The following is a 26469-nucleotide window of genomic DNA, read 5'->3' as shown; positions in this document are numbered from 1 at the left end:
CTCCCTCTCTATCTGTTTATACTTGGGGGCTGCAGAGACCTCCACCCTCCTCAAGAACTTCCCTCCCTCCCTCGGTCTCTCTCTCTCTCTCTCTCTCTGTCCTCAACCGTTTTCTGTCCTTTGCCCCGTTTATTGCTTTCCCTTCTTGGCGCTCACTAGATTCAACTAGGCAGTCTCACCTCTCTCTTACTCCTGTCTCTCTCTTTCTCGGTGTCTGTCGGAGAGTCCAGTCAGCTGATCTCAAGCAGACAGTGGAGGAGTGCAGAAGCACCACCCTTCTGGGTCTAAGACCAACACACACACTCACTCACTCACCCATATCATTAGGCAGTCTGTCTCATAACAGTAGCCAAGCTGAAGCGAACAGTGCAACAACCCCTCCCTGCGTAATTTCCACTCAAACTACAGTGAGAGAGAGAGAGAGAGAGAGAGAGAGAGAGAGAGAGAGAGAGAGAGAGAGAGAGAGAGAGAGAGAGAGAGAGAGAGAGAGAGAGAGAGAGAGAGAGAGAGAGAGAGAGAGAGAGAGAGAGAGAGAGAGAGAGAGAGAGAGAGAGAGAGAGACTGTGCTCTCCTCTCCCGCCCGCTCTGAGGGTCTCCTTGAAATTGACTAAACACTAAGACAGATTTAGCACAGTGTGAACCTCTGACATTTATGCGAGAGCGTGTCCCCACAGTGTTTGGATGACTAGTGTGGCGAGTATCCGCTAAAACTCTTCAAATAAACGTCTCTTTGGTGACCCACTAGACGCTGTTTACGTTACCCGTTGACCCCTGACAGTGTGTGCTTTACGTTCATAAGCTTGAACTCTGCTGCTTTGTCATGTTGATGGCGGTTTAGACGTGGAATTGGTGCATTATGGCTCTTGAGTGCCTGTTTAAAACTTTAAACCCACTTTAAAGACGGAGAATGACAGAAAACTTCATCAGGCAAGATGGGTAAACCCCTTTAAGCCCATGAGGGCTTGAGGTTTAATAGCTCTACTGAGCAGAGGCCAAACTGGAGACTCAATCACGAAACAGCGGGAATGACAAAACACAATTGGTGACCCTTCTTTAAGGTACGGAACACTAATTAGCCACATATTCTGACGTGGGCGCCGACCGCATTCAGCAGCAAATGTAATGAACACTAATTACTGAGAACTGAGGTCTCTTAATTCATTTTAAAGTGGCACCAAAAGCCAAATGAAACAATCAGGTCGGTCTTTCATTCCCCTTTTCACTCTAATCAAACTCCTCCTGAGACTCGCCGCGTTTACCTGCCTCTCATTATTGTCTCCATGGCGATCCCTCCACCCGCTGTCACCACGGCAACACAAACTCAGAGACCTTGAGTCTGGCATTGGGTGGCAGGAAGAAGAGAGCGATTCGGAGATAGGAAAGAATGGACAAACAGTCTCACTGAGAGAGCGAGAGAGAGACAGCAAAAGAGCTACAGAAAAAAAAAAAAAAAAAAACACGAAAGAAGGGAACAAAACAGCGCAAAGGGAATAAACAGTAAAATGAAGAAAAACTCTCTAGATGTCAGTGAAAGAACAGAAGTGAAATAATGCTACTGATTTGTGAGCCTCAAGGATCAAACCCACAGTGTTTCTGTCTGATAGGCCTTCTATCACAACAGCATTTGAAGCAAACCCCCACAAGCACGCACATACACCTTGCTGCGGTCAGAGAAAGCAGCAAACTAGGTGACTTTCAGGCTTTGTAATGAGGTCGCCGAGGAACAGATCACACTCACACTTTTACAGACTGACCACACGATCAGCAGACAGACATCATAGCACCACACAGATGCACCTTTCTGAGAGGTGAGAGAGTAAAGAGAGTGAGTGTGTGGATGTGAAAATGAACAAAAAAAAAAAAAAAGGGCAAGTATGTGAGAAACATTGCGCTTACCTCTTGTGTCTGCGCTGACTGCGGGAGAGGGTTTCGCAGCCTCTCGAGCTGGTTTTGGCACCGGCTCAGGTTTAGAAGGGGGTGCTGGCTCTGGCAAAACTAAGCAACACACAGAATAAACCATCAGGACTTGGGCTCATTCGTGCTTATGTGTGTATGTGCCCTAGTATTGGGAAGTCCGATTCATTATAAGCAAATTAGTTTGTTTGGACAGTTCACTAGTCCTCAGGTGTTCCCACAATATTTCAGTTTTGTGTAATTCAGTTTTTAGTTAAGTGATTTATTTATTTATTTATTTTTTGCCTAACTTTTTGTAGTTTATTACAATATTGTCAACCTAGTTGACTAGCTGTCAACATGACAGTCACCTCCCAACTTCCAGACAATTTTACATTATTTAAAAAAACAGAAACTGACAGTTTGACCGAATCTAAAAGAGTTAAATCTCAACAATAATGTAAGATTTTAAAAATATTTTTACTACAATTTTTTTTTTTTTTGCTGGCCCAGTTAGGTCATTAGTTCAGATTTTTACTTTTCACAACATTTTGCTAGTCCCATGAAGAGGAAAAAAAAAAAAAAAAAAAAATATTTTTAGTGACTTATTTTATAGGCATACTAAAAATGCATGTATATTTTTCATTTAACAATTTTCTTTTATTAAAAAAAAGATTACTACATGAATTTAAGTTTGAGTTGAAAAATAGCTTGAATGAATTACACTACCTTTCAAAAAATAAAGAATTTAATAATTGAGGCATTATTTTGATCAAAAGTACATGTATATGATTACAAAAGATTTCTAATTGAAATAAACGCTTTTCTTTTGAAATTTCTAATCATTAAAGAATCCAGAAAAAAAATGTATCATGATTTTCTACAAAAATATTAAGCAGCATGACTTTTAAATTAAATACAATAATATTCAATGCATCACATCAAATCAAATGTTTATGTTTTTGCAAGGCATAAAAACATGCTTGAAAAATAAGATGTAGTGACAATGCAGCTCAAGTAAGTTCAAGTAACAGTTGTGCATGTTACCTTGTTCAGGTGGTGGTGGAGGTGGTTCTTCAGCCACCACAGACGCAGCCTCGTTATTGGCCATGGAGCGGGTGGTGATGCGGCCTTTGCGTCTGCCCTGGCTGTTGGCAGTCTTTCGGCCGCGTGGCGTGCTCTGCTCCTTACCCTCTTCCTCCTCTCCCTCACACTTCTCTTTATCTTTACTGATGTCCCTGCAGAGGCGAAGACGAGGAATAAAGGCTCTCCTCTGCACTGAACTCAACTCAATTACATCTATTCAGACAGTCAGAGCGAGCAGAGCTCAGAGTTGCAAATGCAGACACTGTGCAAGTTTCTCACCTGCTATGATATATTAGTCTTACAAAGTTCACTATAGAGTTTCCATAACAGAAGCATACCCAGACCACAAAACCACTGGGATTTTTTTAATATAGAATAGTCAAAAATCCCAGTTTTTCATGATGAATTCAACTTTTTGTTGAATTCTTGGTAGTGACATAACAGGTCCCGAGTAAATCACAGTCTCCTCCAAACCAATTGAGTTAATGAGGTTAATCTTAAGCTTATCTGTTACAATAAGGCTCACCGCACAGAAAACAGATCATCTCACCTACTTTACAGTACAGCACACTCATTGTGACAGCAAATGAAACAGAAACGTGTATCATTTTTATCATTAGGGTGGTTTGAGGGTAAAGGTTCTTTCTGATATAAAGAGCAAAATTTTCTCCAAACATTGCCATTTTAAGAACGTATCCTGCATTAACAGAACAATAACTGTGCTGTTGTCACTCCCAAACTTTCAGTGTGTATGTGGCCTTTCAGATTTCACAGTGGAGTTGGGGCAAAAGGGTGAATTGAGGCAAGTTCATCACAACTTAGAAAAAATGGGAACAAACCATGGTACTTACTTGGAGTCCTCTTTTTCATCTTTCTCCTCCTCTTCCTTCTTCTCCTCGTCCTCTTTCTTCTCTGATTTCTCCGATTTGTCCTCTTCGTTCTTGTCGTCTGTCTTGTCTTCCTGTGAAGGTCGCGTTATCTGCTTTAAAGGAAAAGAACCACAATAACAGAAGCATTTAGACAGCTGACCTTTGCAAGAGCACAGACCTGTGACCAGGTTCCCATCACAAGAAAAACTAGCAGTTTACCTTAAATTGTGTCAGCCAAGCTATGAAGTAAAGGAATGATTATGTATCAAACACCAAATGGGTAATATCATTACTTCCGCTACATGTAGGACTTCAATGAAATATGATTTAAGGCTAACAAATATTTCAAAGTGAATATTTTAGTTACATTTATTAAGTTCTCTGTTGCACATGCTTGCACTATCACTCAATAAAGTTTCTTAAAACTAATAGCAACTTGCTGTTAGAATAAATCTTTATGCAAAATAAACTGGAAATAAAGCAAGAATTAAAAAAAACTTTGCCAGGATTTTGGGAAGACCCAGGAGTTTTCTACATTTCTCTGTTTGCCATTGTAACAGAGACCACAAAACGGATGTCACATCAGTTTAAAGCCAGAAAGCAAACCAAAACGCATGCTCCAAATAATCCCTGTTCTGGACTGAATCAGACAAAATTCCTGTCTGGTTACTTCTGATCCATCTCTGTCTCTAATTTTTTCCCCTTAAAAAAAGCAACCAAAAAAAGCTTATCTTGAGCTTAGAATGTTTTTAGAAACATAACTTTGTGCTCAATGGTGCTCAATTTTTTGCCTTTTGAAAACTTCTAATGCATATGACACAAACACAGAATGTAGGTCAAAGGGTAAATATGCAGGATTTCTGGAAATGAATTTCAAAGGAGGCCACACATATAAATGTGCTAAGCATACAATGATGTTAACATATGAGATGAATAACAGGACATAGATGTCACAAAGAAAAAGAAAGGAGCAAGGAGAAGGGGGAAAATATGAACAGAGAAGAGGCAGATGATCAAGAGGGATAAAAGCTAAACAGAGCAAAGGCTGACCAATCAGATCCAAGAACTGTAGGTGGTGCTCAGATGAGAGACTGAGGAAACACCATCCACACATACAAAACACAATGACCCCAATGTTTTATTTTGTAAGTGTAAAGGGAGAGAGTTTAAAGAGCGTCTTTCTCACGAGTAAAATATTATTCCTCCCCCTCTTTTTCCATGAAAGCACATGGCCCAATGTTCATGAAAATCCATAAACATTCCACAGATCTGATTTTTCAGAACTGGATCCTTTGCATCTATAGTCATACATATGATACAATAAATGCGGGTTATTGACATACTACCACTGAAAAGTTTAGGATCGGTAAGATTGTTTTTTTTTTTTTTTTTTTAAAGAAGTCTGTTATGCTCACGATGTTAGGCCCGATTTTCACTCGCTGACAGATTTTGAGAAATCACCTGACAAATGCCTGAAATCGGAGGCAAATTGGTGATCGTTCATGCGAGTGACAATCACGCAGTGTGAATTATCAAAGACGCTATCTGAGAGAATCGACGATGCGTTGCCGACGTCCGTGACATATTTGTCACGCTAAATATCTGGACCTGTCTGCGACTCAAAATCCTGCTGTGTGAAATGTGTTCTGACTGAAAATTACATCGGCAATGACCTACAGCCAATGAGAGAGCAAGATACAGGACAGCGGGAAGTTCGGGGAGGAGTTATAGACCCGCGTCTCCCCAACCATTTCCTCCTCCATAATCCTTTTTTCTTTTTCTCCTTTTTTCACTGCAAATTAGCACAAAGACAATTTGGATTGCAAGCTTCTTGCGGGCTAACATTTTTAATAAAAATTCTAGTCTTGCACGAGAACTCCAGTCTCATGCGTGACCTTGCATTATTTCCTTATCACTTCTCGCGTGTGTTTGATTGTGAAACATAGTTTGCGGACCAGACAGACGTGTCGGCGATTCTTCCTATTGTAAAGTCATGCAATGTGAAACGCTGTCACCGATCCATCGTGCAGAGTTCACACAGCAGCAACTGAATGCTACAGATAGTCCTGCAGTATGAAAAGAACAGTGATCTGACAACTTTGAAAATCATGCAGTGTGAACTCGACATCAGAATGCATTTATTGATCAATACAACAGTAAAACAATAATATTGCGGAAATAACTTTTTTGTATTTTAATTAGGGATGCACCGATACAAAAATTTTGGCTGATACTGATAATTCTTTATATTTGAAAGCAGATAACCGATATATTGTCCAAAAAATCTAAATCTGAATCAAAATTGATACAATTATTTGAGAGCCTGATTACAAAAACAAAAAACTCACCATCAAAAGTCATGTCCCAAGACTTTAAACTTAAATCAAGCATATACTGTACAATACACTAGGCTAGTTTAAACCAGTGTAAGATTCCTTCACTATTAAAATTAATTTCACACTCCTATGGCAAACTTTCCTTATCCAAAAAAAACAAACAAAAAACTACTGCCTTGCAAAGAAACAAAATAATTCCTAAATAATGCAAACAAGTCATTGCACAACATTACTAACGTATCAACAACCAAAATGCATGTGCCATAAATAAAATAAAATATAGCCTCCACAGATAACAATAACATTAAAAATTAACATGTGTCGGCTGATACCGATATGGCGGCCGATATATTGTGCATCTTTCATTTTAATATAAATTAAAATGTCATTTATTCCTGTGATGGCAAAGCTGAATTGTCATTACTCCAGTCTTCAGTGTCACATGATCCTCCAGAAATCATTCTAATATGATGATTCGGTGCTCAAGAAACATCTTATTATTATCATCAATGTTGAAAACAGTTATGCTGCTTAATCTTTTTGTGGAAACCATGATATATTTCTTACAGGATTCTTTGATCAATAGAAAGTTCAAAAGAACAGCATTTAAAAGCACTGATTCTTTTAAAGATTTGTTGGGGAGTCACATCACATAACATTTAACTGTCCAGGTGTAAAGGTGCGGACCACATTACATAAATAAAAAAATAAAGTAATGTTTTTTGTTTTTTTTTTTCAATAGAGTATAAACCATCAATAAAGTTATAAAAAAATTAATACATGATTGTATAACATTTGTATGGCAGTGTTAGTACAGAAACAGATTTTAGGCTTATTTCATATTTCAGAGAAAGCAAACCTAATTTGAGATGTTTCACTTCTGTTTAAACTCTTAAAACAATCCAAGCTTTACAAGAAATCAAAATTAAGCAGTATTAGTAAATTAGGTTTGGAATTTGAGTTTACTTTGCAGCCTTCCAAACATGAGATCTTGTTATTAAGGTTATCGACATGTGCAAAGCAGGTGACGTTATGGTATTTGTAAACAGGCAGGGAGCCGGGTCAGTTTACACTGATTACAAAAGGTAACATATACATAAACACAAATGTAAACAAAGCCAAACTATCAAACCAACTAAATATTTAAGTCTCTAATGTGAACATAGCCATTGTCTAGTGCAGTGTTACATGTGTAGGCCAACAGTCTGGCGATATTAAATAAAAATGTAAGTGCGAGTAGACAAGGTCTCCTTTAGACTAACACTAGACTAAGTGCAGGGCTGCCGTCAGTAGAAAAGGTCTTTTTCCTTTGGTTTGGAGAGGGAGCCAGTGTGCTAATGGCCCAAGGTTCTTTATCATGGTTGCTGGCATGGACAGAGGGACCGGAGCCCCTCCTCCTCCTCCTCGGTCTGTTCCACGAAAGAGAAGCAAAGCACTGGAACAAGCAAAGCTCAGCCAACACAAACAAGCTGTGCAGCTGCCAGATGGGACCAAAAAAAATGTCAGAACCTCTGCCACAGAGACATGGAGAACAAATGGGGGGGGGGGGATTTTTGTTCCATTTTTCCAAATAAATAGATTGAGATTCACACAAGCAAATAAAATTCACAAATAAATAAAGTAAGATTTGATTTCGAAACAAGACAAATGTGTTTCGTCACAAACACAGCTCTGCCTGGCATTGATTTAAGAATCGCTTCCTGTGCATTTGTGGATCACCGCACACATCTATGGATTTTGAAACACTAGCATCAAGACATGCAGACAAATCCACAAATAGGCTGACTCCACCTACCGTTTACTCAAGCTAATCAGATATCTGCCACATTGCTCTGACCTATCGTAGCAGGTTCTCGCTACAACCACCACATTTTGCTTTACACTCTGATTTTGCACCCCGAATGGAACGGTGTTTTGTGGGCGTTCAAACTGTGCTGAAGTGCTGTGATTAAAACACCTTTTCTAAAAGATTACTGGAGTTTAAGGCTTCTTTATATTTCCATCAGGATCAGTGAATCAGGATAAACTCAGGATTATACACCAATTATAATCGTTCACAGATCCTGAGCATCATGATCAGTAACACCCTCTCTTCACCGGATGCAAGTGGTGCGACAGCGCGTCAAAAGCAAATAATACCCATTATATAATCAGTGATACAGTTTACGCTGGATGCAACGCGTTCTGCTTCTGAAGTACTACACATACTTGCGCAATTTACACGACGGACAAATGATTAGTGCATTCGCTTTGATGCATCCAGTGTAGACAGCCTCGCACTGGCTAGACACGATGTAACATGTACGAGCCTTAGCATCACTGCAGCATGTAGTTGGGGTTTTGTGAGTGGATAATGCAAATAAATATCTTGCAATGTTGAAAAATACGTCTTTGCATTTATTTTGGATGCTGTAAGTAACTTTTACAATCAAAAACTATGAAGTCTAATTCAAAATCCAATTTTTAAACATTTTACTATACCAATTTTATTGGCCTTATACTTCCTATTTGAGACAATGCAGAAGAACAAGATAAGTTTTTTCAAGGCAAACGTGCCCTGCAAAACAAGCAAAACGTGACTGGTTGGAGAGAGAGCGTGATACGATTGGCTAGTGCAATATGGCTGTTATCTGATTGGCTTAAGTAGATGGTGGGTTGAGTCCACTTATTTGTGGATTTGTGTGTGTCGTGACACTAGAAATGTTTCAAAATCCACAAATGCGTGCTGTGATCCAGAAAAAAACAGAGGAAGGCATCCACAAATGTACAAAAAGCGATTCACAAATGAATGCCAGTGACAGTGAAAACATATTTGTGGACATTTTTTTATTCGCAAATTTCATTTTTATTTATTTGTGAATCTAATTCATTTTTGTCAAACTCCTGCATATATTTGTGGATCTAATTCTATTTATTTGTGAATTTAATTTTTGTGATTCTCTATATTTATTTGTGCATCAAAATCTATTTATCTGGAAATATGCAACAATTCTAACCCCATAGAGAAAGGGTCCAATACATGAAAAACATATAGCAAGCACAAAGCGGACAGGATCGATCATTCATGTTGTGGGATGAAAAGGTCTAAAGACAATTTACATGGAAATCTCTCCTTTTTTTAGAGAGAGAGAGAGAGATAAGTCTGTTTTTTTAACTTATATGGTTTACTTCATTATAAACCATGCCCCTTTCACCAACCTCTATGCACATGACATTTCAAATGCTTTAACAGATATGCTGGTGTCTATAAAGCAGTGCTATTAACATTAACAAATAAACTAAAAAAAATATTAAAATAATAAAATAAATATTGGATGAAAATTAGAAATGTTTTGGCAACTAAATGCTTTTTTTGAAGTACTAAAATTACTACAACTCCTAAAATAAAAAATTTAATAAAATAGAAATATTAAAAACAATAAAAACAACAAAATACACAACAAAAACACTCAGCCTCAAACTAAAATTAAAACCTGAAAATAGGGCTGCACAACAATTAATCGTGTCCAAAATAAAAGTCTGTTTATGTAATGTGTGTTCTGTGTATATATATGTAAAATTTATATTATCTCTAAATATAATATAAATATAAATATAATATAATCACGATTAATCATTGTGCAGCCCTACCTTAAAATAGAAAAATAAAAAATAATTCAAAATATAAATGCATACTATAACAGTATATGAATAATACTAAAATAACACTGCTACAAAGAAGCTTCTGTTCATGTCCTACTTCAAGATTCAAACCCTGATGTAAAGACAAGATTTTACTCATTCCTGTGCTGACTGTATAATCATGGGTATTAACAGGTTTGCACAAAGCAGATGAAGAGGTTTTTCTCTTTGAATAATTTTACTTTAACCTTCAGAGTTACTTTGACCCTGAAGCAAAAACTCAAAAGCTCTTTAAAGCTATCAAATAATACCCGTGTTTTAATGAATGTTGGTAAAAACTACACAACAGCAACTCACAATCAAAAATTGTGGCTGGAACATTTACAACTACAATCCCCAAGCGTGCCACAAGAAGTCACACAACATGGTCAGTGTATTCGGTAATCATTGATAACTGTTTGAGATCAAATATTGAAAATATATTCTAAATGATTGCTGATATAGCCTAATGAAACTTTCGAATGTGTAAGAGCTCTGAAATAAACAAATTGGTGTTTCAGCCTTCTAGTGTAGTGGAAAAGATTCTTTAAACTTAAAAATACCTCTATGCATTTTCAGGTAATATACAGGTTGTCAGTGAAGTGTAGTAATAACCTGTAATATCCTGCGAAAAAAAAAAAAAACCAGCAACAACAAAACACCCTTTTAGACTGTCTGGGGGCTGATGAAGGTTGGGGGCAGGGACGTGTTAACAGTATTTTCATTTTCAAACATCAACTTCTTGTGGGCTGACTAGCTGACTGATCAGTCTTAAAAATCGTCATGAAACCGAAGCTGTGAAAGCCTTTTCTTCCCTATTGTGTGTGACACATCTAAGTGAAACGGTTTTTCGAACAAAAAAAAAAAAAAAAAAAAAAAAAAAAAAAATGTAGTGCAGGAATTGATTTGTCCAACGGGAAATGATTGAACTGTTGTGGTTTGCTATTGCTGTGATCTCATGTTGACACTTTGCTCCGCCCCCTTGCCGAAAAACACATCAGAAAGATGTCATTGCAAGAGACCTTTTTTTTTTTTCTTTTTTTTTTTTATAAATTATGTGCACGGATAAATCATTTAGAATAAACATCAAAATATTTCATTAAAAAAAAAAAAAGATTTTCACAAGACACAGTGTTCAAAAACAGCTGGAGCACAATGGAAAAGAACAGAATGCAGGATGTCCTGGATGTGTAGGAACATGCACCATGGTTTTTATAATCGGTTACTAAGAACACTAAGTGCAAGTCTTGCACACTTACCACATAGAATGGCCAAATAAAGGTTGTAAGTTCGAAACATTTTAATAAATATTCATTGTTTTTACAAACTATGTTAATAGGCAGTATTTTTCTTTTCAGGAAGATATAGAAAATATATCAATGACATCAATATTTGGGTCTCAGAGGGTTAAGTGCATAGAGGGAGAGGAAGCAAGAATTAAATATTAATCTACTGTCAATATTCTAATATGTTACCTTATCTTTTAGTGGAAACCTCAGCTTTACAGTCAACCTTTGGACACACTTCATTCTGTATCTGTGACATTCTGTGACAGAGGTGAAGCAGCGATTAACATAACCCCCACTACAAATAAGTACTGAAGAGTTCTCCATTTGTTTCATATCACAAAACATCAAAACTATTAACTATTTGAAAGTTTTTCAATTCCCAACAAAACAAAATTGACTTGATATATAATGACAAACGCAATAGGAATAGTAACTCAGTGGCTGATTATCACTCTGAAAAAACATGTTATGAAAGATGCAACTTTAGCACATGGAAAGCTCAGTAAAAATAGTATCATTGTTTTCAAAGCCAAGTGAACAAACAGGAAAGACAATAAGCTACCACAAAAACTCAAATAATCCAATCAAGAAAATGAGGGAGAGAAGACTAGGCCAAGAAAAAACAGCATAACATGGAAACAAAATTGAGCGTCAACAATGTAAAAAAAATTATTATTATTTTTTTTTTAATCTATGCCTTTGTTTTGTCTTCAGGAGATATATGAACAATTTCGCTAAAATTTGTTAGCAGCACACCTCCCGTCCTGTAGGTGTCACCAAGGCAATAGCACATCCAAGCTAACCACAGCCGCACACAACTATTATACGTGCAATCTGTAGATCTTGGTATAATGACAGTAAGTGATAATAATTTAAAATAATACATTTAAAAAAATAATATAAATGATATAAAATACTAAATATAAAACATTATTATTATTATTATAACAACACAAAATATACATAAATGTCCTTTTACATATTATGAATAAATGAATAACTTCAACCATAGCTTACACCACTAAGCAAAAGCAATCTCCACAAACAATCACAACAGCCTCCAAAACCACACAAAAACTACTCCACAAACAGCCATTTCCTTCACTCATTCATAAGGTACCTTCATCTACGTTTATCTACTCCTCATGAATGTCCTTTTCATCCCATTATATATCCCAGAATGCTGTGCAGCCAAGGCCAGAGTTAGTGACAGGAACAGGCTGAGCAGGAGAGCGCGCCTCGGGCAGCCTGACAGCGCCGTTGCGCTGGATCAGATCCTCAGCTGCGGGACCCAGCTCGACAGATCAATGGCGCATATTCCGAGAAAGCGTGCCACGGGGTTGTTTGAGCCTGCTAAAGCAGCAGTGGCATCTCCAACTCACGCACACACAAAAATGTGTGCGAGCGCTAGCTAATCTGGGTGCTAGGGTCAGCCCAGGTAATCCCTGCGGGGTGGAGGGGAGAGGAGCATGACCGATCTTAACCCAGCCCCGTCAGATTTTGATTGGCACAGCAAGCTGCTCCACAACTTTCTCACTGGTGTCAGAGCAAACGGCACATACCACTGCGCAGCTCAGGAGGGGTGTCTCGCGTACACACACACATTCTCCAACCCTCCCTCTTTCTCCGAAAAAACTCTGGAGGGACGGAAGAGCGCACGGGCTGCCAGTTTAATGAAGAGAAAAAGAAATAAAAGTTGGTTCTTCCCGCTTGTGCATATTCTTCTGGCTTTTTCTCGCCCTTTCTTTCTCTAAAACATTCTCAGGGGACTCTGGGAACAGAAATCTTGAGAAGAAGTTTGTTTGGAACAGCGTTCAGAACTCCACGTAAGCCGAACTCAACTGACACAAACACTTTTATGGGTCTCTAAGGGTCATACACTCCACCCACACACAGACGAGCTCGGTTAACAGACCCTACTCCACACACAAGCACACAGAGCCCGCTTTAAAGATAAGATAAAAAATGAACCTGCTTGCCCTCTCTTTTTAATCAATATGTAAACGTAAGAATCACAACAGGTGGTAGAGGAAACTATGACTGCGCTGTATATATCCAGGTAGCCAAAGAGACACCAGGAAACACTTACGGCAGCATATGCCAACGAAAACAGCTGCGCATACGCCTTCTCACTGAAAGCACCTGGGGCTACTGGTGGCTGAAGGGTCAGGCAGTGTGAGTGGAAAAGATCAGATCATCTCCTCATTACTGCAGCTCAACTCCTGACTCAAAAACACATGCTCAGCTTGTGATCAGCACGGCAGCAGTGTTCACAGAAGTCCTCTGTTACACATGCTCTTGTCCAGCGCTGTCTGTGCTGTTTAGATGGGCTGAAATATAGCTGTAATTAATGCCGATTCCATACAGCAGCTGCTCACACACACAGGCGACAGAGGGCTAATCGAGTTAGACAGGACGTGTAGAGGCTCATCTCCTATCTATGATAATATTCAAGATATATCACTTGTACTTCAACAGAGATTGGGTTAACTTAGCATTCACCAAATGTTTAAAACATTTACGGATAATTCAAAACGCTTTGTTATAAAAAGATATGGCATTTGGTGTATTGAGTATCTTTAAAATATTATCACAGTTAAGGATGTTATCAGGTATTACAAGTAAAGAAAAAGAGAAAAAGTTTTACAGCACCCCCAGGAAAACAGACCAGGAGAGAGACGTGAGTAAGTATTCGGGGGAAGAATGATTTTTGAAATATTGTTCATTAAATTGGATGACCAGATTGCAATACCACAATACCAATGTCTCTACTCTATAGTATTTCACACACTCTGAAAGCAGAATAGTTCCCAGCATGCTTTGCAAGGGACTGCATTAGGAGAGGAAATTTAGGGATTAAAGTGTTATTTTATGTTTTTCAGTAAAGTGAAAGATGTTAGTTTATGTTAGTGTTTAATGTTCAGTTATGTTGGACATTTAGAGTAGTTTCTGTAATGTTTTTGAATTTTGTGGTTACCATTATGCAGAAGAGTGGCGCCTGTGTTTAGGATGTGAGCACTCATATACGCACGTATGTAGGATGGAATTCCTGCTCTCAATTCAATTGAGTTTGTACAATTAATTATTTTTTTTGAGTGCATTTTGTAGAGCAAATAGTTAATTTAATAAAGGTAAATTAATAAATGTGTTACGTAATTACCTTACGTAATAAACATAACATTAAGTAAACTGCACATATAAATATTATGTAACAGTGACAAATTCAAATGATTTGTATTTACTCAAAGAAATTTTGTCAGCTTTACTTGAATTTCTTTTGCTCATTCAACTAAATTGTTATTTGTAGAAATTACTCAATATAGTTGCGTGGAACCACTTGACACTGCTTTTTTAAGTAAATCCAACAATTCATTTTTTTGAGTGTGTATGGACAAAAAAAAAAAAAACACTAAGATATTCTCAAAATATCTCCTTTTATATTCCACAAAAGAAAGAAAGTCATAGGTTGAGAACAGCAAGGGCCAGTAAATCATGACAGAATTTTCATTTTTAGATGAACTGTCCCTTTAACTTTCACTGTAGTATGTATTTTGTCAAATCTAGGTAGTTATTTACCTAAATTCAAGTTCAAAGTAATTGTTCATTTTAATGATTGAAAATGTCAATACTGAATTGATCCAGATGAAATCTCATTAATGGAATGGCATACATTATTAACCATGCCCTAAAATTCATTATCCATGTTTTGCAGTTATCAAATCATCTTGCATCTTTCACAAATCACAGTTGAATGTGATGAAACAGGCTAAATATGCAGAACCAAATGTAAAACACAGGTAAAATGTCCAATTAAAGCTGCAAGCAGCAATGAAAGGGCCCTCTCACCCAGGCTTACCGCCACCCGGTGGCCTTAGGAAAACTGAACAGTGGGCGATATTCATTTAAGCGGATAAATACAGGAGAAATATGGCAAAGTCATTTTGACTGTAACTGAATATTGCATTGTAGATGTCTTCAGGTCAGGACTCTAATGAATCATGTGAAGTTTGGGGCAGATCGGACATTGTATGCCCAAGTTACAACAAGTTCCTGTTTCATGGCGAAACATTGAACTTTATCAGGCCGCCACGGACACACCCTTCACTGAAAAGTCAAGATCTTCGCAAATTAATGTCACAAAGGCCTTTAGATTAGACTGACCAAATATGACGTTGATCTGATTAAAGCTCTAAGAGGAGTTTGTTAAAGTACAATGTCTGGAAATGGCAAAAAATGCATAAAATTTGCAGAGAAAATTCAAAATATCTCACTTCCTGTTGGGTTTTCAGATTTTGCACCCAGGGACTTTTTCGTAGGTATTGGGCTGTTACATGTGTCTACCGAATTTCATACCTGTACGTGAAACATAGTGCGTATGGCGCTTAATTGAAATTTTGTAGGTGGCGCTATCGAGCCATTTTGCCACACCTAATTCTGAAACCCATATCAGACACAAAATTTTTGACTGGGACATGGAAGCTGAAGGTCAAGGTCTTCCTCAAAAGCATTGTGACACTGTTTCTCTTATTAAATTAGACTTAATCGTATTTAAATGACAACATTAACTACTGGCAAGATTTTGAGATTGGTTACTTTTACTTACAACAGTAGCTTAAAACAACGCCAAAATAGCTTGGGTAAATGTGATTAACCAATATCCTGTGCTGCTTGACATCAGGAGAAGGAAGGTTCTTTCACAGGAAGCACAATTGATTTTGATGAAAGATTGATTTCTTTAAAACCTGTACTGATGAATCAAATCAAATAAGACCTTGAACACAGATTAAGAAACTAAATGACGCAAGTTTCAATTTGATGTTTACTTGAAATATTTTGTCCATGTCCCAATGAGATAACCTGGTCTGGATGCCACGGTCAGATTTCACCCTCAATGAAACACGGTGTTTGGGTATATGCATGTGAAAGTGAGAGCTGCAGCTACTGCACTCAAACAGCTTTAAAGTTAGAGTCTGAAACTCTCATGTTCTTATCCTTTCCCTCTGTAGTCCCTGACAGCAGCATGGAGCCTCTTGGCTGTGCCAAACAGATAAAACAGATTCCTGGAAAGCTGTGCAGCCCTCCATAAATCAGAGAGAGCAAGAGAGAGACTCTAAAAGCACAGATGCATTTTTGCCTGATAACCTGCGCGCGCACACAGTCCAAGTTCTTATGAGAGACAGCATCAACAGCGTACAAAAACAACCACAAAACACACCCTCTCATAAAAAAGAAAACGCACAACCTCACATTAAGCATGATTCAAACACACCCCCTTCTTATATAATAATTAAAAAAAAACAAACAAAAAAAAACATTCAAAACAGAGCCATTTGAAAACACACACAGGCTTCCTCAGACTGAGACGAAGATGTTGTAACAGTGCATACTGAACACTAGGGGTCTTCTTGTGTACTAAAACGGCGTCTCAAAACAGACCTTGTTTGCGAGAATGAATGGATGAACAAAAATGAGTGCAAAGTCAACGAATCCCTACATAATAGCTTGCAATTTTGCATTATTTCTGGCATTTTCTCACAAGAAAAAAAAAAAAAAAAAAAAAAAAAAACTTGAGGGTGCGAAGAACAATATTACCTACTCAAAATGCTGTATTTCAGTGAATGCCATTGTGAAGTGAGCATCAAAATCAAAGCCTACTTACTCTTAACGACAAAACACTTGTCAGCTATAGATTCATGTATATAACTTAATATTGACAACATTTGCATTTAGTAATGTCACTTAGTAATGCATACTTGGTTAATACACAACCGTTCAAAGTTTGGGCTGGTAAGATTTTAAATGTTTCTCTTTTATTCTCATCAAGGCTGTGTTTATTTATTTATCAAGAATACAGTAAAAACAGTTAAATATTATTACAATTTAAAACAATTTTTCTATTTAATATATTTTAAAGTTTTATTTGTTCCTGTGATGGCAAAGCTGGATTTTCAGTGTCATGTGATCCTTCAGGAATAATTCTAATATGCTGATTTGCTGCTTAATGAACATTTCTTATTATTATCAATGTTGTGTTACTTAATATTATTGCTGATACTGTGATTCATTTTTTCCAGGAATTTTACTGACCCTAAACTTTTGAACAGCAGTGTATGTATTTAAAAAATTTTATTCACTGCACAACACCACAAAACACTACGCAAGCACTATGAAAAGTTGATGCAAATGCAGTTATTTTGAACCACAATAATCAAAAATCCACAATAATCCTGGTGGGCTGCTAAAAAAAACAAAACAAAGGCTATATTCAGAAAAGCATACTACCACACTAATCTTACTATTGCTGCAGTTTACAGAATGCATTCTGTGCGCTTTATGATAATTTTCTATATTCAGAGAATACCTGCATTGCAAAATGTGCAACAGAGCTTCTTGTGTGAAAATACTGCATCTAGGGCTGGAACAAACAATTATTTTTCAATCAATTAATCACAACCGCACTCTAACCATAGCGGTCACCATAGCGACAGTGTCAACCATGGCGGTGTCCATAAAACGTGAAGTTTTACCATGATTGACAGCGCGTAATTAAATTTAGATTCCAATCGAGGTGCAAGTTCATCCGTTAGATATTTTAAATAACCAACAACAGTGTTAAATGCTCATAAAAAGCAGAATGCTGTGTGAACACAGCCATAAGAAGCACAAAATATCAGACTGAAAACCGTATTCTAGTGCTGTGTAAAATTTCACTGTAATAGTCCAAATACTTATGCTGTCATCTTGTCGTTTTGAGGTAAGAGAGCCCCAGGATGTTATCTTTCTTTTCAGATGCTCCTGCATAGAAGTTGTGCTGCTGTGGTTTGCCATTTCGCTTTTACAGAGCGCGCAGAGCACCATTTTATTAGGTCTCCATTTTAAAAATTTCTACACTTAAGCTTTCGGGCTCGAAATTTTTGTAATAACGGCTAATTTCCACCATCATTAGGGAACATAAATAGCATGACGAATCAACGTAATCCACACAAATCGACTAATTTACGTAATCGATTACACCAACGCTTCGTTCCAGCCCTAACTGCATCCCAATGCAAAGAGCTCAACTTCTGTTACCAGTGTGATGATGACCGGAAGTAACATCAGATGTGATTTTTAATGTAACATGTCCATACATATCCATGCTTAGAATGAGAGAAAAGTGCACAAATGAAAGAAGTTTTTTTTTTGTTTTTTTTTTTTTAAATACCTGATTCCTTCGTCGACGATTTCCAAAATTTCTTCTGACAAGAGTTTTATAGTTTTGACTCTTCTTAGTCAAATAATAGTACAGCACACAATCAGACACACACTGCGCACAGGGAAAGAGAAAATATAAATACAGCTGCATCACTTGGGCTTGAATTTGAAAAGAAGACTATTAATGTGACAAAAAAAACGCTGTCTGTAGGTGGGGAGGTGTGATCGGAGTCAGTAAAGCTGTTATACAGTGCTTCAGTTCCAACATCCACTGGTGAACATCCAGTTCTGGGTGTGACAGCACAGCAGTCCACCATACTAAACTGAATCACAAAAAAAGAAAACCCACCTTTCTTTCCAAAAATGAAGCGATCAGCCCGAAGTTCTTTGGATGCTGCACAAACCTGCACCACAGAAGAGACAAAGTTGAGAAAATGAAGCACACTCTCACTCAACACATCAAAACAAGCCACATTTACTCACTTTTCCTTGAAGATCTCCTTCTCGTGTTCGGTCCAGACATTCATGAACTGGCGGGATTTGTAGACCTTCATTGGGTCATCCATCAGACCGTTCATGTTGATAAACTTCACTCTCCTCTGTTCAGAATCGTACATCATGGGAGGAATGACGGACAACTGCCTCATCTGCTTCTCATTGTTCTGAGAGAGACAAAAAGGTGTTGAGATCCAGAACGGGTCTGCAGCACTTGTTTACATTACTCTAGACTCAGCCTCCATCGGCACACCCACGGGTCACCCTCAGTTCATTCACTAATGATCTGATGCATGCTGCACACAAAACTTGTTACTTGCGAATAATCACAAGCTCCAATCAGTTTATCCGATTGCAACACAACTTCCGGAAGTAGGAATTTTCATCAAGTGTACACTCCACTATGTTTTCTTAAATTTGTCAGTGAAATAACCAGTAGGCTTACTTTTTTTTTGACCAATAGAAATTATGATCACTCAAGTCTACACACATTACTGCTAATTTCTTTGCCGCTTTTTGTACATTGGACCAACACCAACTGTTTGAATGAGTCTCTTTTAGTGTCTCTTTTAAATAAACCCGCCCTTAAAGCTAGGATCTACAGTTTTGTAGAGGGTAGCAATAGCAAACTAGCTTTGAAAGCATAAAAGGGGAAAAGATTCCACCCTCTTTCAGAGCTCTCTCCAAAGTCATGCACATAACATTACAATAATAATGAATGTAAACAACTTATTTACAGTTATTGTTAGAAATTAAAGTGGTTTTGTAAAAGTGCGTTCAACAGCATGTCGAAATGACCATAATTACGAGAATTGTCTGACAGCTCTGACTTATACCACCTGACTGCTGCAGATTCATTGTGGCATTAATAGTGTTGACATTGAAACGCATAATTCCTAGTCCGAGGACGTGAACAGCTCCGAGTAGAACGTCACGGTTTGTCATCTCGTAATTATGACATGGTGTGAATGCAGCATAAACTCATTGTTTTGGTTCAGGAGGAACTGTAAAAGGTGGCTGCTGTTTGTTTGCAGCGCTCGATGACTCAATGATTGGACAAACGTCTTTTGGTCCTAAGACTTCCACAGAAGAAATATACAATTTTTTTAATATTTAGACTTTACTTATTGATTGCTATCAGGACGTGAAGAGACTTTCAACCAGTGTAACAAAAAATGCATGAAAAATATTGCCTACCCTAGCTTTAAACAGTACATAAAACAAAATAAATTGTGGTTGGTCAAGCGGGAAGATCTTATCCAAAATAAGGTGCAAAGTGAGCCAAATTTTATGCTGCATAGATTGGCTATGTGGTAATTCAGTGGCTCACAGGAAATAATTAAGTCTGATGTATGGGAAAAGGCTGGGGAGTACGTTTACCTGCTACTCATCTGGGTGAAGCTCTAAAACTCTGGCTAACACACTTTCTGTACTTGGGGTAAAGCCCCGGTCATCTTTTTTTCTGTTATGGATCAGAGTTTATTTCAGGTTACACATCAGGTAGTAAAACGAGTAGTTTACCTCCTGCTCCGAGAGGCCGTCAATGATCTCGGATATCTCGTGTTCACTTCTTGCGATGGTGGCAGACAGGCCTGTCCCCCTCTGGCCTACCCTTAAGACGGGAAGGATGAAGCATGGTTAGAGAAAGCGTTTCGCTGTCCCTGGCTTTGTTGTCTCTGTAACAGCGCTTTCCCATGCAAGCTACCAGACCAGAGTCCCACCCTGTTTCTTCTCCCACAAAAAGCCTTTGAAGCAGCGGTTACAGCTATTGGCAAGATTCCTCTGGGTCTATTCATGAGCTCTGGAGTTCTGAAGTTCTTCGGTTTAGAGACTGTTCCAGCAACAATAGCTACATACTCTGGCTTGTCTAAACAATCAAGACAGGCAAACAGCATTCAGTAAAGTTGGATGGCTTGATCTGAATGAACGGAACTAAAGACATAAGTCCTGCAACCTTTATGAGGGGTGATAAAAATAATTTAGGGGAAAGCACAAATTGCCAGAACTATATTGCCTCTAACTTGCAGAGGGTTGAGAAGCAAGATTCATATTCAGTGAATCTATTTTTTAATGGCTATAGCCAAATGATTTATGACATTCACTTCCACTAATGATTCTCAAATGTGCACTTTTTTTTTGAAGAATAGGAGTGCTTAAAGTAGGTCTGCATGATATTGGAAAAAACTGATATTGCGATATTTTGGTTTTCTGCTATATATATTGCGATATGAAATAAATTCACCAGATTACTTGAATAGCTCTATTTGAAAAGAATTAATAATTATAAAATGATTGGGGTGATTTAAATGAAATAAAGAGTGCTTTATATTTTTTCAGGTAAGTATTCAGGTACACATAATACATATTCAAATGTAAAATAACACTGTATAGTCTTCATTGTATAAATTGAAAATAATTCTGTCTTAAAGCTGCAAAAGTGATTTTCTCTTTGTATTTTTTTTGTTTGATAACATTCATGACACAGAAAGCAGCTAGAATAGCCTGCTGTCACTTCAAGACCTGTGCTGACCTTTAAGAAATGAGTTGATTCAATATAATGATACACATCAGTTTTCTTTGCTTGTGTTATTTAAGCCATAAGCAACTGTGTTTACAAGGATACTCTCAGAGATGGACATTTTGACATAATTTGCACCTTCCGTATTCTACTTACGAAGAAAGTCTAAAACTCTCGCAGTTCAAAAAGCTTACGCTACGTCCTACGCCTTTCCTATTCAACTTACGGAAAAAGCTTAACTGACGCAATGCCAGTTCCGTTTTTCTCGTAATTTGAATACGGAAGGCGGTATGGCGGAAGCTAGATATTTTACTTCATAACTTGTTAAATATGGATTTTTTTTTTTTTTTTTTGACACAAATGCATCGCTTCAGAAGGCCTTTATTAACCCCCCGGAGCCATATGTGTATGATGGATGGAAGCACTTTCTTCAGCTCATACTCGTTGATTCCGGTCACTGCCATTTTAAAGCGCGGATGCGTCAGGATATTTATTAATATATCTCTGATTGTCTTTATCAGAAAGAAGAAAGTCATATACACCTAGTATGGCTTGAGGGTGAGTAAAGCCTGGGGTAATTTTCATTTGAAAGTGAACTAATCCTTTAAATAGTACGATTTTAAGCTTTAGCTGAAATAAAAAGTGTACATAAATCAAACTAATTATACAAAAAGACCCAAAAATTCTTAAACTTGTGAGTTATTAGTTTGAATTAGTCTAATGACTCACTCACTGACTGAATCAGTCAGAGCAGTTGTGGGCATACTTACTAAACCACATGACATTACCCTCATTATTGACTTTTTAGCCATATATATCAATGTGTAGTAAAGAATTGTTAACTGCAAAATCAGTCCAATCTCATCTCTAGTCTTGTTTTAGTAAACAGGTCTAAGTAAGTAATCAATACTGCCAAAGAGTCTTATGCAATATTAAACTGGAATATCTATACTCTGGCTACTTTACTCTATAAGTTTTCGTTCTATCAGCAAAAACAACAGAGCCTGTGTTTTTGGTCAGTCAAGGTCAATGGTATACAAATAATCTTCAGTTCTGCTTTAGTGGTGTTCCAGAAAGAGTACCCTCTAATTCAGGGAAGCCCTGCAACCTCTGTACGAGGAACTATCACAGCCTGACCTCTGACCCTAGCACCCATAGGATCCTCAATGCTGATTGGCCAACTGCTGAGTCAGGACAGAGCACAAGTGTGTCAGGGAAAAGCAATACCGGTGAATGTGTGTGAATGACAGAGCGTTCATTGGGTCATCACGGAAGCTGGGGGGCCTGGCTGACCTCTGGAAACGTTCCTGTTGCTCGCGCTGTTTGCGGATCTCAGGAAACTGCCTCTCGTAGTATTCACGTGTACGGCTCTCTTTGGCTTTACGCCGTGGGTTATTCTCCATCCGCTCAACTTTTTTCTCCCACTCAGTCATCAGCTCATCATACCGCTGGCAAATTTTCTGCTCCTAAGAAAAAAAAAAAAAAAAAACATTTTAGAAAAATAAAACAAAATCCTATATTTTAATAATTTGATGTTAAATTGGTCAATCTATCTGATCAACTTATCATTAAAAACAGAAAAGAGGGAACTTTTTAAATATGTAAGTGCAATAACTGAAATAACTGAATTAAGTCACTCAGAATAACTGATCAAACTGATTCCTACTTCTACAACATAAGGCTGACACCTATTACTTATCAATTATATAGCTAATAAGCTAATTATTATGGTAATCAAGCAATTATTGATTCATTACAATATAAAATAACATTAAATAATATTTTTCAAGATAAAATAAAATTTTTCCGAATTTAATTCTTATAGTGTGTACAACCTTCCCAATGCTCTCCTTCAAATAATGCGCATGCATCCTGTGTGCACATACTATTAAAATGTAAATGCATGATATACAAAAGTCTCTTTCCATTTCTGCTTCTTGACTAACTGATGCAGCCCTAAAGCTTTTCTTTTATAAAACAACAACACACAACACACAACCAAACACCCTGCTCTTTGATATAAATCAAATTCTTCTGTTCTTCTAAAGAACAGAACTGTATGCACTGGCTCTAGATCAGCACGTTGACTGAGAATACTGTGGTAAGCAGAAAATAAACTGCACTGTTAATTCCATCCTATTAACTTTGTATTCTCTGTAATGTTCTTGGCCTGCAGTGTCACAGATAAACCTGAAAGGAAGGACAGAAAGAGACAAAGGAAGATACAGTGAGCCAAAGACAAGGAAAGGAGTGAGCAAGAACAAAGATGTTCAACAAGAGGAGTCGCGATCAAGACCTGTGGAGAGAGACAAGTGCACTTGTGTCTATACTACAGTACATAGAACAAAAAATGTTTTTTTTTTTTTCTCCATCTGAACAGTTAAACCTTCCTCTTGGCTTTGGGCCATGTCACAATTCTGACTGTTCTTGGTCCAGCAGGCCTGACCGACCCAGTCTACTAACAAGCGATTACACTGAACTACTGTACCTTCCTGAGAACAAACCTACTTTTTATATAATATATATATATATATATATATATATATATATATTATATATATATATATATATATATATATAAAAAAAAATAAAAACAGCAATCAAAATGCTTCCTTGCAGCTAGAGCAGCTTTTTTGGAACAGGATTTAATGAAAACATCACCATTCAACAGTCCTGGACTACAAAAGACAAAGAAAGAGAGGCAGAACAATACAATACAACAATTTCCCAGTGACAAGACATTTTTTTCTGTCCACAGAAAAAAAAAACATGAAATTGTGATTGGACACAATCAAAGCCAGTCAGAAGATATGCAGTTATGTAGAGCAGAATTTAAAACAAATAAGATTTGAGCTGGGCTACCCAGCACAAAGCCACACAAAAAGAAACTATGTTAAAATGTCATGTTCCCCTAAGAGTTTTTAAATCTTGTTGCCGTATTGTGTCACATGTGGTAAAGGACACAGAGTTAGAGGCATCACAAAAGCTTTGAAGAGACATGTAATAACCTCTAACCTAAATTCAGACACACAAGACAAACTATAAATCATAAGTAAAAGTTGACTGATATGCACATGTGGGCATGTCCAATAAGGTATAGAGATCAACATGCAATTACTTTATGCAAATAAAACAACTCTGATCATTATTCCCACAACACATCATTATTATCTGTTATTTATTTGTCATTTTAATTCGGTCAACTAAACTATCATCTCTGTTTAGCTCTATAAACATTTGCCCCACACATCCAAGCAAAAACTAAACGCATGATTGCTAAGCACAGTGCAATTTCTACCACACATGAAAGCAGATTGTGTTTGTATGTGCAAACAAATGCCATATATAAAGCATAGTCTGTAAAGACATAAAATTGTGTGAAAATGGACATGCAGGATTGTGTGGTTAATCCATTCTTGATTTACCACAAAATATTCTAGTTTCTCTGTAACTTCGGTCACCTCTCCTGACGGAGGAGCACTTACACTCTCTCAAACACATTCATTCTCTGCTACTGCACAAAAGAGAGACACTTACCCTCTGTTTGCGTGCATGGTTTCTCCTCTTGAAAAACAGAATCAGCTTCTTCCTCATCATCTGATTCCTGCAGCAAAAAAAAAAAAAATAGTGTTTACATTCCCTTTCATGAAAGGAGCGAACACTGCACGCTGAACAAGATCTCTCTGCTGATACACAACCTGCCTACAGACAAACATCACGGCCTTTCTTATGAGTCCTCCAACTTCATCAGAACAGCTGAATCCCTCTCTAATTTCAAAAAAAGCCTCAAGACACAATTTTTCCATGAGCACTTGACTTACAACTGTTAGTGCGCTTACTTTCTTACTCTTTAAAAAACCATCTCTAATCTCTTCCTTTTGTCTCATCTCCATCTCTGTACAGGCTCATACTATGGCACCTTTCTGTGGCACTTTTCCTGTTACTGTCTCTCTAGGATGACTTGCTTTTGTTGTTTTAAATAAAAGCACCTGAAAAATAAATAAATGTTAATGACTTTTACTCCTAGTTTAATAATATATAATAACATCCAAATTAATTTAACAGCATAAACATGTGTATTTGTTCACATTTATCTGCATTACTGTGCAGTCAGTAAGCTCTCGGTAAGATCTCACCAAAGCAGCATTTATTTGAATAAAAATAAAGAAATGTCAAAAATGTCAATTTAATATATCTGTTTTCTATGTTTATATATTTTAAAAATGTAATTTATTTCTGTGAGGGCAAAGCTGAATTTTCAGCATCATTAACTCCAGTCTTCAGAGTCACATGATCCTTCAGAAATTCTTATGTGCTGATTTGGTGCACTGCATTTCTTATTATTATCATAGCTGAAATCAGTTGTGCTGCTTTTGGAAACTTTTTCCAGTATTTTTCTGTCCCTTTTGATCAATGTAATGCACACTTGCCAAATAAAAAGTATTACATATTTGTTAAAAAAAAATACCTTACTGACCCCAAACTTTTGAATGGTATGAAACTATTGTTTTCTGCTGATTCATACTAATAGAGAACTTCACTCCTCACATACCCACCCTCCCCCATTACTTGTCTGTGTGGAGGACTGTCTGAGTCAACTGTACACAACACACAGACAGACCAACCGACTGACCGACCTTGACCTGTCTACATACACGCAGCAGTTTCAATTTAACTTCAACACAGACAGACTTTTCATCAGTGATAACCACACAAGCAGATACACACACCGACACACACAGGCAAGCATCAGACTGATTCTTCTGTGTGTATGTGTGTGTGTGCTGTAGTGAAATCAGGAGAGACCATTATTGTGTCCATATTAAGGTTTGCATGACTATTCATGTTTACTAATCAACAAGTCAATTAGTTGGCGAGACATTGTTTACCTCATGTAAGTTGCTAGGGCTGTCAAAATGGCTGAAAAACTAAATTAGAATCTTTTACTTAAAAGCAATGAAAAAGCAATGAAATAACATGTCTGTAAAAAAAAAAAAAAAAAAAATTGCATAACGTTTAAACTAATGTTTATAAATCAAATATAATTTTGTAAATTGCATAAACAATTATGAACAAAACAGCATCATGTATTTATACAGATTAATACAAAGAGCCGGAGCACCGATCAC

The 26469-nt window shown here is 37.3% G+C and overlaps 1 protein-coding gene across 16 annotated transcripts in view; it reads right to left on the bottom strand.

Moving 5' to 3' along the window:
• ncor1 (nuclear receptor corepressor 1) overlaps positions 1 to 26469 on the bottom strand; it is an 86789-nt gene that overhangs the window by 37061 nt on the left and 23259 nt on the right. For 6 of the 16 annotated variants that reach the window (XM_051895629.1, XM_051895639.1, XM_051895630.1 and 3 more), the window contains exons 9-17: positions 24878 to 24944; positions 22568 to 22806; positions 20344 to 20434; positions 18811 to 18989; positions 18677 to 18731; positions 18338 to 18439; positions 3831 to 3961; positions 2941 to 3131; positions 1897 to 1995 (exon numbers count right to left, since the gene is read on the bottom strand). In XM_051895629.1, the coding sequence (XP_051751589.1) occupies positions 1897 to 1995; positions 2941 to 3131; positions 3831 to 3961; positions 18338 to 18439; positions 18677 to 18731; positions 18811 to 18989; positions 20344 to 20434; positions 22568 to 22806; positions 24878 to 24944 (1154 nt within the window). Of the gene's footprint in view, positions 1 to 1896; positions 1996 to 2940; positions 3132 to 3830; positions 3962 to 12253; positions 12729 to 18337; positions 18440 to 18676; positions 18732 to 18810; positions 18990 to 20343; positions 20435 to 22567; positions 22807 to 24877; positions 24945 to 26469 lie in introns of those variants that run through there. The other 10 variants (XM_051895645.1, XM_051895633.1, XM_051895644.1 and 7 more) reach the window with 7 other exon arrangements.

The sequence above is a fragment of the Ctenopharyngodon idella genome, chromosome 5, assembly GCF_019924925.1.
Source record: "Ctenopharyngodon idella isolate HZGC_01 chromosome 5, HZGC01, whole genome shotgun sequence".
Classification (NCBI taxonomy): Eukaryota; Metazoa; Chordata; class Actinopteri; order Cypriniformes; family Xenocyprididae; genus Ctenopharyngodon; species Ctenopharyngodon idella.
This window is presented reverse-complemented; position numbering and strand designations above follow the sequence as displayed.